This window comes from Mustela nigripes, chromosome 1 (genome assembly GCF_022355385.1).
Source record: "Mustela nigripes isolate SB6536 chromosome 1, MUSNIG.SB6536, whole genome shotgun sequence".
Lineage (NCBI taxonomy): Eukaryota > Metazoa > Chordata > Mammalia > Carnivora > Mustelidae > Mustela > Mustela nigripes.
Window position 1 is genome coordinate 49,596,535 of NC_081557.1, and position 15,047 is coordinate 49,611,581.

General features: G+C 36.6%; 1 protein-coding gene across 2 annotated transcripts in view; it reads right to left on the minus strand.

Moving 5' to 3' along the window:
* Positions 1-15,047, minus strand: part of RAB6A (RAB6A, member RAS oncogene family) — an 84,917-nt gene that overhangs the window by 13,501 nt on the left and 56,369 nt on the right. Inside the window, exons 3-6 of one of the 2 annotated variants that reach the window (XM_059410373.1) lie at positions 13,447-13,500; positions 11,781-11,886; positions 9,853-9,964; positions 3,838-3,931 (exon numbers count right to left, since the gene is read on the minus strand). In XM_059410373.1, coding sequence (XP_059266356.1) covers positions 3,838-3,931; positions 9,853-9,964; positions 11,781-11,886; positions 13,447-13,500 — 366 coding nt within the window. Of the gene's footprint in view, positions 1-3,837; positions 3,932-9,852; positions 9,965-11,780; positions 11,887-11,952; positions 12,059-13,446; positions 13,501-15,047 lie in introns of both variants that reach the window. The other variant, XM_059410383.1, reaches the window with a different exon arrangement.

Consider the following 15,047-nt stretch of genomic DNA (forward strand, 5'->3'; position numbering starts at 1 on the left):
AAACAGTATTTTGGAAGAGGGACAGTAACACAATGGAAATATGGGAACACAGTAAACCTGGGGGACTTTAAGAAGTGTAGTACACTGTGTAGTATACAGTGGCTTAAGATCAAGATTTTGAGCAGCAGGGCATAGCATACTAAGGACTTGGTTTAAAATTCAGCATACAATTCACAAGTAACCTAGGGCGCCTGGGTGGCTCAGTTGGTTAAGCGACTGCCTTCAGCTCAGGTCATGATCCCGGGGTCCTGGGATCGAGTCCCACATCGGCCTCCCTGCTTCTTGGAGAGTCTGTTTTTCCCTCTGACTTTCTCCCCTCTCATGCTTTCTCTCACTGTCTCTCTCTCTCAAATAAATAAATAAAATCTTAAAAACAAAAACAAAAACAAAAACAAAATCATTAAGCAATTCTCTAATCCTAGGAGATCTTCCTGGGGACATCTGCCATTCTAAAAACTTCTGTCCTTTCTTACCTTTGTTTGGATATCAGGTACTCTATTTTCTACCAGATATAGGATGAGGAAAAACAGATTCCTCATCTCAACAGTAAGTAAGATGTATGAGTTTCAAAAATGACTGTCTTAGGAAAAACTTCTGTCACCAATTTCCCCCCTACTGCCAAAGTTTCCAATGGTATGATAAACATTAGATTTGCAAAATAAGCACTGAACTGTCAGTGTACGCTGTCCAGAGTTAGGAACTGAACAGTGGTTATTTTGTAGATTTGATTTGGATTTCATTTAGGAAAATTTGAGTTTTTCCATATACCTAATATATCAAGTGGTATCAAAGGGAATGGTTTTGTTTGTTGTTTCTTTCCCTTAATGCTGGGGTGATTTATAGTGCAACTAAAAGAAAAAAAAATTTCTTCCATTTCTAGTCACTTAAATAATTTTTTAAATGATACCCTACTTGCTTAGTTTTTAAGCTCCTTTATAAAAACAAATTCAAAACAAATTGTTTTAATTAAAAAAAAAAAACAACGCAAATTCAAGGAATAGCCAACCCATAATAAGTAATGTGTTGTATTTCTTAGCTAATATTTAAAATCAGTCAGTAATTTTCCCACATGATAGAAATATATTCCATAAGATTAATCACTGACAAAGGGGAAGATTTTAACCTATTATTTATTTTTTTTTTTAAGATTTTATTTATTTATTTGACAGAGAGAGATCACAAGTAGACAGAGAGGCAGGTAGAGAGAGAGAGAGGGAAGCAGGCTCCCTGCTGAGCAGAGAGCCCGATGCGGGACTCGATCCCAGGACTCCGAGATCATGACCTGAGCCGAAGGCAGTGGCTTAACCCACTGAGCCACCCAGGTGCCCTTAACCTATTATTTAAATGTACTTATTAACATAAGATTTAAATTCTTTTCTTGGTTTCATTCTCTCAATTGATAGGGGGAAGAGGCTGTGTGTCCAGAATTTTTGTCTTTTTTTGGGGGGGGGTAAGGTTTTATTTACTTATTTGAGAGAGAAAGAGAGCATAAGCAAGGGGAGGGGCAGAGAGAGAGGGAGAAGCAGACTCTCTGCTGAGCAGGGAGCCTGATGTGAGACTCAAACCCAGGACCTTGGCTTCATAACTTGAGCTGAAGGGAGATGCTTAACCAACTGAAGCATCTAGGTGCCCTCAGGATTTCTGTCTTAACAAAATTACGTAAGAAGACAAAGCAAATATCAATATTGATATAAAATTCTAATATAATATCGTACTCCCTATAAAGTAGAAAGTAATGGTTTTTGTGAGTTAAGAAAGAAGCTACAAAAAAAAAAAAAAAAAGGCAGCTCTACTCCAAAAATTGAAAACAATAATTTTGATCACATTAATATTTAAAAGATAATAAAATCAAGTCCCAACAGAATCAGGAACTTCACCAAAATCACATGTTCAGAATATCATCTAAATAAAGAAAAATAATAAAATAGCAAATAGGTTTTGAATTCAGGGTAGGGCTAATTTATAAATTAGAATTCCCTCTTCATTATTACTGGCTTGCTGTTATCTATTTGTATGGATCAGGGCTTTTAGAAAAAATTATGTGCCCACTGCTAAAAAAGTTTTAAAATCAGATTGTGGTAATGGTTGCGCAATGCTTTACATCTACTAAAAAAATCTCCTGAGTTGTATATTTAAAACAAGTGAATTTTGTGGTATGGATATTATGCTTCAATAAAGCTGTTAAAAAAATTGTATGTGTTTATAAAATATAGCAAATGAATGCCAAATCTCATTTTCTCAATATCTCAAGAGTTATCTTAACTTAGAAGCAATTAAGTATCATGAAGATACTAGCTACCACTAGTGACCACTGTATGCTGATGATCTGAGACTTCTGAACCTGTGAGATTAGTCAGAGTCAGATGTAGGGGGCCATAGTTTAGACATTAATCCAGACTAGCTCATTCATATCCAAATCAAAATGTCATTATTAGATGAAAGCTAGATGAAGTCACCCACTGCTTTGTCTTTGAACGGGGATAATAATAATCGTGCTAACACTTCTGTTACTCAAGTTTTTTAACTATCTGTGGTTCCTATGAGTTAATGAGTTCATTTACTTATCATTTTCTAAATTCCACAGACATTGTAGGTCCTGGAAATATATAATTTTGATGGGAGAAATATTTCCAACATAATGTGGTAAGTTCCAGGACAATGGTTTCACAAGGGTCAGGGGTCCGAGAAAACACAGAAAAGTACCATTTATTATTGGTAAATAAAATAGCCTACAGGTATGGTATGGTAGAGAATGTCAACAAAAATTTCTTTGAAGAACTGACATCTAAACTGAAACTTGAAAGGATGAGTAGGTATCATTCAGGAAAGGAGAAAGTGAGTATTCTAAGCAAAGAGAACAACAGCATGAAACAAAGATTTAGAGGCATGAAACCATATACTACAGGGAGGGAATCAGTGACAGTACGAAGTTACTTATATTATTTCAAGGCAACGAGATATGGGAAAGAAAGTGAAAATAATATAATGAATTTTTCATAAAGCTCAACTTATTGGGGTTAAACGATTTTATTTTAACCTTCTATTGATCACTTAGAAATGAAAAAACTACTTATTGGTTTGAAAATCCTATAAATCTGTGACCACTACTCTTTTGTGTTTTGTTTTTTTTTTTTAATTTATTTGACAGAGAGATCACAAGCAGGCAGAGAGGCAGGCAGAGAGAGACAGGAGGAGGAGGCAGGCTTCTTGCTGAGCAGAGAGCCCGATGTGGAACTCGATCCCAGGACCCTGAGATCATGACCTGAGCCGAAGGTAGAGGCTTTAACCACTGAGCCACCCAGGCACCCCACCACTACTCTATATTGTAGAAAACGGTTTGATAATGTGAGGTGTGCCCCCCCCCTATTTTCCAGCTCCCCCAAAACATTCCTTTATGAACACTGTTAGAACAATAGCAGGTTACTAAGGATGAAGTAACCAGAATATACTTTCACAACTACAACCAAAATATCACTCCTGACAGCAAATACTTGCTTTCTTTTATCATTAAACCCTTAAAAATAGAAAAAAAAATTTTTTTTACATTTACCTTAAAACAATCCAGTAGGGATGCAGTGAGGGTAGGGTAAGTTTACAACCTTGCAATCATAATGAAATAGTTGTCCCGTGCACAATCTTAAGTTTATCAACCCTTTTCTCCTTTTCCAAAATCTATGCCACATTTGTATTTTTTCACTGGGTAATATGTTGCTAGTTCACGAGACCTGCTGTTCCCAACTAGAAGAAAATCTTATAGCAGGGATACTCACACAATTATTTCATAATAGTTTTTCAATTTGATAACCTCAACCCAATACTCCAAGATCACTTACTTACCTGTTTAACATTGTAACCTGCTTTTGCACTTGTTTCAATAAACATAACATTCAGCTCTTTGGCTTTCCTTTCTCCTTCCTCAATTGATACTTGCCTGTAAAAAAAATTTTAAAGATAAATTCTTCTTTTTGCAAAACTGATATTATAAAGATGATAAACAAGATTCTGAAAAGAACTTTTCTTGACGGGGTGCTAGTTATCAGGTGAGACTAGTTTGAAGATTCATTAAGCTGCAGTACACTTAAAATTTGTGCACTTCAGTGTATATGTTATATGTAACTAAACAATTTTTTTTTTAAAGATTATTTATTTATTTATTTATTTGACAGAGAGAGATCACAAGTAGGCAGAGAGGCAGGCAGAGAGAGAGAGGAGGAAGCAGGCTCCCTGCCGAGCAGAGAGCCCGATGCGGGACTCGATCCCAGGACCCTGAGATCATGACCTGAGCCGAAGGCAGCGGCTTAACCCACTGAGCCACCCAGGCGCCCCTGTAACTAAACAATTTTTTAAAAAAGAATTTTTTTAGTGATTTGCTTTTACTTGGCAGGGCTCATCCTATAATTTTTTTTTTTTTTTAAGATTTTATTTATTTATTTGAGAGAGGGAGAGACAGCATGAGAAGGGAGAAGCAGACTCCCCAAGGAACTGGGAGCCTGATGTAGGACTCGATCCCAGAACTCCAGGATCATGACCTGAGCTCAAGGCACTGGCTTAACCAACTGAGCCACCCAGGCATCCCAATTTTTTTATTTTTAAAAACAATATATGGCTATTTTCTGTTCATATTAGATCATAATAATTTAGCCTTATGATTAAAAACTTCAGGTAAGGGGCGCCTGGGTGGCTCAGTGGGTTAAGCCGCTGCCTTCGGCTCAGGTCATGATCTCAGGGTCCTGGGATCGAGTCCCGCATCGGGCTCTCTGCTCGGCGGGGAGCCTGCTTCCTCCTCTCTCTCTCTGCCTGCCTCTCTGCCTACTTGTAATCTCTCTCTGTCAAATAAATAAATAAATCTTTAAAAAAAAAAAAAAAAAAAAAACTTCAGGTAAAATAATTTTTCATGACCAATTTGTCAATCTGCTACTATGATTTACGTAACCATTCCCAAACTGTTAAAAATGTTCTTTTTTTCCCAAATTTTATACTACTGTGAAAATGCTACTATAAACATCTTGACGTAATATTTTGTGCACTGTGGGTCATTTCTTCAGGATGGATTTTGTGGATTTCTCTAAGTGGAACAAGTGAGTCAAAAGACATGTATGTTGGAGCGCCTGGGTGGCTCAGTGGGTTAAGACACTGCCTGCGGCTCAGGTCATGATCTCAGGGTCCTGGGATCGAGCCCCACATCAGGCTCTCTGCAGAGCAGGGAGCCTGTTTCCCCCTCTCTCTCTGTCTGCCTCTCTGCCTGCTGGTGATCTCTCTGTCAAATAAATAAAATCTTAAAAAAAAATAAAAAAGACATGTATGTTAAAGTCTCTTGATACATTTTATAGGGCTTTTGGTAATGCATGATAATTAGCAGTGTCTCTCAAACTGTAATACACTCTTCAAGTGAAACATTATGTCATTTTTCTTGGTATTCCTAGTGCCTAGCCAGCACACAGGTGTTTAATAAATATGCAAATATTCTAATTAAATGGATCTAAAATACCAGCTGACAAACCCTGCTTCCTACAATACAGAGAACCAAAGCAATACAGGAGAATTTCCACAAGCTCTCACCACATCTATCCACCGATCTACATGTGTGTATCCTTATATTCTACCTCTAGTCCTGCTACTATGGAGGAAACTGTCCTTATTCCCCAGACTTATACCTCTGTACTAGATTCACTATCTTCTTATTTATATAAGAAGATACTACTTTAGAAATTCTCCACTCTCTGGAAAAGTCAGGAAAGAAGAAAATGAATATTGTAAGCAAAGAGAACATCACAGATATTCTCTTATACAATCCAAGTGTTAATGTTTTGCTACATCTGCTTGTTTTATCCTCAATTCTCTATGTATTTACACGTGTATATACATTTTAAAAAACACACATTTGAAAATAAGTTGGCAATCTGCAGATCTTTAGCCCTAAATATATCAACAAAATTAATTAATTGGTTAATTAATTGTTTATCTATTTACTTGACAGAGAGAGACCACGAGAGAGGGAACACAAGCAGGGGGAGTGGGAGAGGGAAAAGCAAGCTTCCTGCAGAGCAGGGAGCCAGACACTGGGCTCGATCCCAGGAACCTGCCCTAAAATTTACTCCTTGGACCTTGTCTCTATTTACAATCTCTCCTTTGGTGATCTCATACAGTCTTGTGGCTTTAAATACCATCTACATGCTGATTAGTTCCAAACTTACATATCTAGCCTGGACGGCTACTCTGAACTCCAGACTCCAATATCCAATTGCCTACCTGACATCTAATTAGATATTAGGATATCTAATATCAAGTCTGAATGAATGAATGAATGAATGAACTTATGGGGTGGGGGAAGGGAGGGAGGGAGGGGGTAGCGAGAGACTCTTAAGCAGGCTCCATGCCCAGCTGAGGGCCCAAAACCAGGCTCCATCTCACAACCCTAAGATTATGACCTGAACCTAAATCAGGAGTGAGACGATTAACCAACTGAGCCACCCAGGCATCCCCTAGCAATTCTAAATTTAAAATGACCAAAACTTGCTTGGGCAGCTGCCTTTGGCTCAGGTCATGATCCTGAAGTCCCAGGATCCAGTCCCGCATTCGGCTCCCTGCTCAGCAGGGAATCTGCGTCTCCCTCTGCCCCTCCCCCGCCATCCTCTAACATGCTCTCTCTCTCATTCTTTCAAATAAATAAATAAAATCTTTTGAAAAGGTAATAATAAAAGAAAAGATAATGACCAAAACTGAAGTCATGATATACCATCCCAAACCATCTCTTTATGTAGTCTCTCCCTATCTCAGTTAATAACAATAACTCAGGCTAAGAATCTAAGTGTCATTTTGACTTCAACTTCTCCCTCACTGCATATTCTGTCCATCATTATGTATTATATCCATTCCATGAGTGTATCTTGACAATTTCATCTTCAAAATATATCTGAATTTGACCACTAATCACCACACAAGCTGCCACTATCCTGGTCCAAGTCATCATCATTTCTTGCTTGGATTACAGTCTGGATTACCCTCCTTACTTCTACTCTTACATATTTTCTTTCTTTCTTTCTTTCTTTTTAAGATTTTATTTGTTTGTTTGTTTGTTTGTTTGTTTATTTGACAGAGATCACAAGTAGGCAGAGAGAGGAGGAAGCAGACTCCCTGCCGAGCAGAGAGCCTGATGCGGGGCTCGATTCCAGGACCCTGAGATCATGACCTGAGCCAAAGTCAGAGGCTTTAACCCACTGAGCCACCCAGGCACCCCCTCTTATGTATTTTCAACAAGCAAACACTGATCTGTGAAAAGTTACTCTTCTACTCAAATCCTCTGATCTCATTCAGAGACTCTGCCCCACTTTATCTGGCCTTTATAAAGATCTTTAAAAAAAAACAAAAAACAAAAAACAACTCATCACCTCCTACACTTTACATCCTTCTCTTACCACCTATATAGGGCTCCAAGCTGTTCATCAAAAAAATGAAGTATATTCCCAACTCAGGGATTTTCTGGGCCATGAGCTTAGAACCTTTTCCTCCTCTAGATAACTGCATAGTGACTCCCTTCCTTTGTTAGTACTCAAAAGACATCAGTCATCTTCTCAATGAAGTTTTCTATTGCTCTCCCATCTAATATTTCAAACTCACACTTGGCATTTCAAATATCTTTTTTCTGCTTTATTTTTTACTCTTAACAGGTATCATTATAGAAAATACTATGTATTTTTTAAATTATTATTATTTTTTTATTTATTTATTTATTGTCTGGTTCATTCTCTGAAATAAAAGTTCCTTGGAGACTTCCTATCCTAAAGCAGCATCCTCGGAAACACAAATGATACTCAATAAATACTTCTGAATGATTATTTTAAGTGAATGATTATCCTACACATAGATGATTCCAGACAGAAATTCTTCCTAGTTTTAGAATTAGTAGTCACCTTGATAAAATGGTTAAAGGTTAGCTACAGCAATGGTCACAACTATGGTTTGATTTTGTCAGAATCACCTAGGAAGACTCATTAAATATAGATTCAAGGGTCCCACACTGAACTAACTAAATTACAGCATCTAAAGATAGGATTTAAAACCCTAAAATGTTTAAAGTTGACCATGGTCATTCACAGCCAGAATCTTAAAAGAGGGTCTAAGAAGCCATATTTACCAACTGATTCTCAGGTTTAGAACATTTGGGAATCACTGGCTACAAAGGACAGAAAATACTACACAATTGGGTGCTTATACTGAAACGCTGAAACAGATATACTCTGGTATTTCCTCCAAGTTTTTACCAAAATAATATAATTCTCAATGTGATAAAGACATTTAACTTTGGATCATTTTTATTAAAACATTCTCTCCTGATTACAAAGTAATTTTTTCAGAAGACCAATCATTAACAGTAAAGTCCTCCATAATCCCAATCCCTTCCCAAAGATGTAGAGTGAGTTAAGTTCCATGTATGCTTATGCAGATTTGTTCTAAGCAAAAGAATATATAAACATATCTACCATCTTATTTTTTTTAACAAAAAGGATATCATGCTACATATGATAGCATGTGTGACTGAGCCACTCAGGTGCCCCGAGGCAATGAATATTTTAAATTCTGATACTGTTGAACTGTTTCATCCCTGAATTATATTAGTTACAGGTTGTCTAGGTGGCTCAGTCAGGTAAGCATCTGCCCTTGGCTGAGGTCATGATCCTCGGGTCTTGGGATGGAGCCCCATGTCAGGCTCCCTGCTCAGTGTGGAGTCTGCTTCTCCTTCTCCTTCTGCTCTCCATCTAATGCATCCTTCTAGATAACGCTGGCTATTGTAACAGGAAACAGTTCACATATACAATTTCCCTACTTAAAAATGAAAGTACCAGGGACTCTCTACCAGAAGAATATATACCTACATGATCTACAAATTCTCACAGTGGAGATAAATAAAATAGTGAAAACTTAAAATGCCAACTGATGTCCAAATAATTATTTTCATAAAGGAAAGATGCTCATATTCTGAGTTTACTTTTAAATCAAGAAAGATTTTTCTGTCATTCTACTGCCAATTCCAAATGACGTACCATGGGAAAAAAATGGGCTTAACATTTCCACAAGCCTTTGAACATACTGGATTTTCTTTGCAACATTTTAATTAATAGTACAAGTTCAATACCCGAATTTCAATATCTAACTCATGAATAAAGAAACAGCAAACAGTAAAAGCTTCTACTATTAAGTAAAATGGTCAAGACTATTTAAACCAGAAAAAATATCCAGTAGATTACTTAGGATGCTGAAGGCAGATATTCAAGCCATGGGTTCCACAGTGAATGTTAATTTTGCATCCTGTGACTTGAATATGGCTTTGCTCATTTGACTAAGGTATCACAATCACGCTATTCAGTTCAACTACACAGTCTGGTTCAACCATACAATTTTAAAAAAGGAAAACCACACCACTGAATTATAATGAATATTTATAAGACTACCAATAGAGTGTGCATTTAGTCATTATGAATAATTTTTAAAGATAGGATTTGCTCTTAAAACATTTTGTTCTTTAACAGAGCACTGCTCATGTTTATGAGGCCTAAAAAATGCAAAACAGTTACCAGCTTCATGTGTAAATAATCTTTTTTCCCCCCATGTATAAACAATTTTGCACAAAAGCTATTTACACATGGGCTTCCACAAAACAAAAAAACTCATTTTCCTTTGAGGACTGAGTTTAATGTTTACATTTATATTTCAGGTTCTCACACTGAAGAAAAGTAGGGTATAAACTTAAGAATTAAACAGGCTTCCTTTCAAAACAATTCTTCAGTAATAAAAATAACAAGCTGATTAATGAAGAAATCAAACATCTGATACACACACAAAATCACTCTATACCTCTTGTCAGCAAGATCTGTTTTATTTCCTACTAGCATGATGATAACATCACTTCCTCGTTCTGTTCTGACATCATCAATCCATTTTGTAGTTTGCTGGAATGAGTTAACATCTGGTATAGGAGGGTGGACAAAGTAGATTAGTGTTACTGCAAAGCCTCCCCAAGTGATAAACCAAAACCCAAACCAAACAAACAAACAAAAAAACCCCAAAAGTTGGGGAGGGGGTGGCACATTAGGACCCACTTTTAATGTGCCAGCAATATAACTCCATTTTATCTGAGTACAACTGTCAGTGATATAAATAAATAAAGACTAAAGTCTTCAAGGTTCCTTTTATAGTAGTTTGAAACTTTTAAACATGATCAATGAGTTTAACGTACCAGATGTAAGTGGGGGTAGGGGGAAATTTTTAAAATGTTAAGGACAGCTATGGCAGATAATATGGTGTCACATTGCCACAATGTTTTTTTGATTACTTACACATACCCAGCATGACAAAGAAAGCATCTCCAAAAGTAGGTCAGCCAATAAATCCCAACACATCCAGAAAATTTATAAAGCCTTTAAACAGCTTTCAACACCACTCTGTTTGCATTGCTTATTCAGTTTGTGATCACTTTAACTTTAAGTTCATTAGTTTAATGCACCAGAATCACTTGTAACCAAATCCATTTTTCCTAGCACTAGATTCTAAGTAGAATACTTCAGTATTTTTTACAGCAGCTTCAGAGAACAGTTCACTAATATTTTAACCACATGTGCATAATTTTTAAAGAAAAACACATAAGGTCTCACTTGCTTTGGTTAAAGTAAGCACAAACATTTTAAAGCTGCAAAACTTGTCAATGCACAATAATGAACATACACATTTTTAAACAAGTAGCAACCCAAAGTAAAGCTTCAAGAAAAGAAAGATTGCATATAGCCCCTAATCCACCTCCAAAAAAGGTCTCTGAATGCAAACTTAAAATTCTGCCATTGCAATTAAGTAGATAGCACTTCTGGTTGAGCAGATATGAAAAAATGTACAGTAAGAATATCACTAGCTCAAATCAATAGTTTATGTAAGATTCTTTTAAAAATAAGTTTAAGATGTAACATTATTCTGGTTTTCCTACAAATTATGGACCACTATGTGGAATGATGGCTTAATATTGCCTAATATCTATAATAAACCAATTTACAAAGACAATTTTAATCAGAGAGCATTTCACTGTCAGTCACCATATTCTGTGGAAAATTTATAGGCACTTAAAATGCCAAAGGCATTACTCAGTCTTCAGGAAAAAGAAAAAGGATCATTACTTGTTTTAATCTCCTATTTAAAATTTCTTGTTGGAGAGAAATTAAAGTGCAATTTGTTAGCAATGAAGTCAGTCACAGAATCCAGATATGATTCAAATAAAAATGATTACTAGAAAACTGCACATTATTACGTTTTCTCTGCCTTCCTCTATAGAGAGGATGGCTGGAAGCAGAAAGCAGAGAAAAGTTGGCTAGCAGAAGCTTTTAATAGCCTCAATAGAAAGCTTTGGAGGATCTGAAAAATTTTGGCAAGAGGCTTAAATGCAAATTATTTTATTTTAGAGAAACCCGAGATAAAGTTAAATGAAAAAGGTGACATTCTTCCAACCATAATTATGGTGTGACTTAGGGATAACAGGATACTAAGAGAGCCTGGGAGAAGATTCATAATCAGATCTAAAGGAAAATTCCCAGGCCAAAAAAATCTGGCACAGCGGAAATAAAGAAAGTTGATACAAACATCAAAGCAAGTATTCCTGACCTAGCTGGTATATGATAAGGTTTACTATGACAAAACTCATTTTTACATGCTAGTATAGAAAACAAGCACAAGACAAGAACATGCATGCAGCTAGGCTAAAGGTTGAAAGATTAGAAATGCATTAATTCCCCCCCACTCACTTGTGATATCATAAACAACAACTGCCACAGTGGAGTCACGAATGTAGCTAGGAATCAAGCTCCTGAACCGCTCTTGACCTGCTGTGTCCCATAATTGCAATCGTACCTAACAACAAAATCAGTCAAACAAGCAAGAAAAATAAGAAAGGTCAACCCGTTGCAAAATACCTACTTGTGATATCGTAAACTACTACGGCTGCAGCAGAATCACGGATGTAACTGGGAATGAGGCTACGGAAACGTTCCTGACCCGCAGTATCCCACAGCTGCAGCCTGATCTGTGGGATGGGAAAAAATAAATAAAAAAAAAAAAAAAACCAAACTCATACTAAAAAGAAAAAAGAAATAATGTTTTTAAAAGGGGGAAGGTGGGAAGAAGGTAAAAAGCAGACTCATGCAAAAGCTGCAGGGACATGAGGAATGAAAATAACACAAAATTCCTTTTTCAAAAGGGAGTAGTATTAAAAATTTGCTTGCTCTGAAGGTACGTGACTTAAATATGGCAATGTGAAAGATTTCACAGAATCAGAAATACAGCTTTTTAAAAACTCCCTATAATGTCTATTTGAATCTTATGCCTTCCAGATAGCAAAAAATAGACTGTTGATGTTCAAATAGTGAGCATAAAATGGAAAAACGAAGGTAAATGCCAATGAGCAGCCCTGGCTATCAGAGTAAAGGAATGAATGCCTCTCTGAAGCTAGAATGTGTCTCTTTTCTATTGGATCCAGAACACTTTGAAATTGGGTCTCTGACTACTGTGCTAATGTTTCTTCCCAGAACATTGTATATAACCTAAGAAAACAGAGAAGTATTTTTTTGCAACTCTAAAAAATTTCTTTGCATTCTTACTTTATCATATCTACATTTGAGGAAGAAAAGCCTGAAAACAAGTATTCAGTTATTTTACCATTATAAACAATTTCTAAGCTTTGAAAATTTAAGAAATTACATGCTGTATATTAAACCACAAAAGAGAATATCCAAAAGAAAAACTTTCACACACTAACAGGAAACAGCATTAGAAATACAATAATTTTTTTTGGCATAGGTCCCAAAATATTACATTTAAGATAGTCACTGTTTAGTTGATAGGAATCTGTTCCAGGGACAGTGGGCTGGAGTACAGAATTTATACTATGTGTAAAGGGAGCATTCCAAAAGACAGGTATCTAAATCCAACAAATAAATACACATTACCTCTATCTATTCACTATCACTTCAGTATATATCACATTCTAACAAATAAAATTCTGAAATTCACAAATTATGTGATATTCAAATGAAATACTTCTGAATGCCTCAAGAGTAGCACTCAACAAGTCTTTAGCAGCTCTAATGTCTTTATGAAAATACACTTTTCATTATCGCAAAGCTGCTTGTTATCATTTTTCCAAATCGGAATGACAAATTTTATTTAGTAGGCCTAGGGCATTCAGTATTTTCCAAACAACTTGACTTTCTCTCCTCTTTGGATTTCACTTGGAGATTAGGTCAAAATGCTAAGTACTACCACTCTGTTAATAATAGTTTTTCTCAAAGCCTGTAAACTAACTTTTTCAACTTGCTAAGAACTTATTATAGTGATAATCATCGATTATAGCTTTGATCATCATTTTGTACCCTGGAGTGTTGCAGAAAATTGCACACTGAAAGCATTACTCACTGTTCGATCCTCCAAGTACATTGTTTTTGATAAAAAGTCAATACCAATTGTTGCCTGTAAAACAGAATAAAACAAAGAAGTTAAAAACTAAAATAAAAATTACAATTGTTTTGGGGCGCCTGGGTGGCTCAGTGGGTTAAAGCCTCTGCCTTTGGCTTGGGTCATGATCCCAGGGTTCTGGGATGGAGCCCCACATAGCATCAGGCTCTATGCTCAGCGGGGAGCCTGCTTCCCCCTCTCTTTCTCTGCCTGCTTCTCTGCCTACCTGTGATCTCTGTCTGTCAAAGTCTGTCAAATAAATAAATAAAATCTTAAAAAAAAAATTACTATAGTTTTGGGGGCACCTGGGTGGCTCAGTCAGTTAAGTGTCTGCCTTTGGTTCAGGTCACAATCCCAATGGATGGAGCCCTGTGTGGGACTCCCTGCTGAGTCTGCTTCTCCCTATACTCCTCCCCCCACTCCTGTGTGCTCTCTCAAATAAATAAATAAAATTTTAAAAAATAATAATAGTTTAATGGCAGTTTAGGGTTCAAAGGGTAATTATTATTGTAGGAGAAATAATGAATGAACACGTCATAGCCAAGTACAAATGAACAAAATTTTCAGTGATAATGGTTTCCATCAACTAAGCACATGTGCTGGAGAATTCTTTTAGGCCTTTTTCACCATCGTCACTAATCCTCATACATCTCTGCAAAGCGCTACTGCCATCCCTATTTTTTATCATTCTAACAATACTGGGGTTCAGAGAAGTTAGAAAACTTGTCTAGGGGAACAAAGCTTCTGCTGTGGAGCTGGGAATAAAAGTCCAGCTCTTTCCAATATATAATGATTATTTTATATATATATTTGTTATTTATTATTATTTTATATTTTTATATACTTTATATTATAGTTTATATATTATTTATTATATATATATTGAAGTTGTAATAAAATACACATAATGAAATTAACCATCTTAACCATTTTTTAAAAATGCTATTTTTAAGATTTTGACAGAGACACACCAAGAGAGGGAACACAAGCAGAGGGAGTGGGAGAGGGAGAAGCAGGCTTCCCACCAAGCAGGGAGCCTGATGCAGGGCTTGAAGCTGGACCCCAGGATCATAACCTGAGCTGAAGGCAGACACCCAACAACTGAGCCCCCCAGGTGCTCCTAAAATGCTATTTTTTGAGAGTAGTTTTAGGTTCATAGCAACACTAAAAGGTGCGGAGAATTCCCATATACTCCTTTACCCCCACATATGCATAACACTCCCTATTATCAACATCCCCAGCCAAAGTGGTACATTTGTTACAGCTGATGAACCTATACTGACACTGATATATTTTTTAAGATAGATTTTACTTTTAAATTGTGGTAAAACATTCACATAAAATATGATATTCTGGGGCACTGTGTGGCTCCGTTGGTTAGGTGGCTGACTTGTGCTCAGGTCAGGATCCCAGGGTCCTAGGATCGAGCCCCGCATTGGGCTCCCTGCTTTGCAAGCTCTCTGCTTCTCTCTCTCTACTCCTTCCCCCAGTTTATGCGCTCGCTCGCTCTCAAATAAATTCGTTAAAAATAAAATGAAATGTAATTATGTTAAGTGTACAAT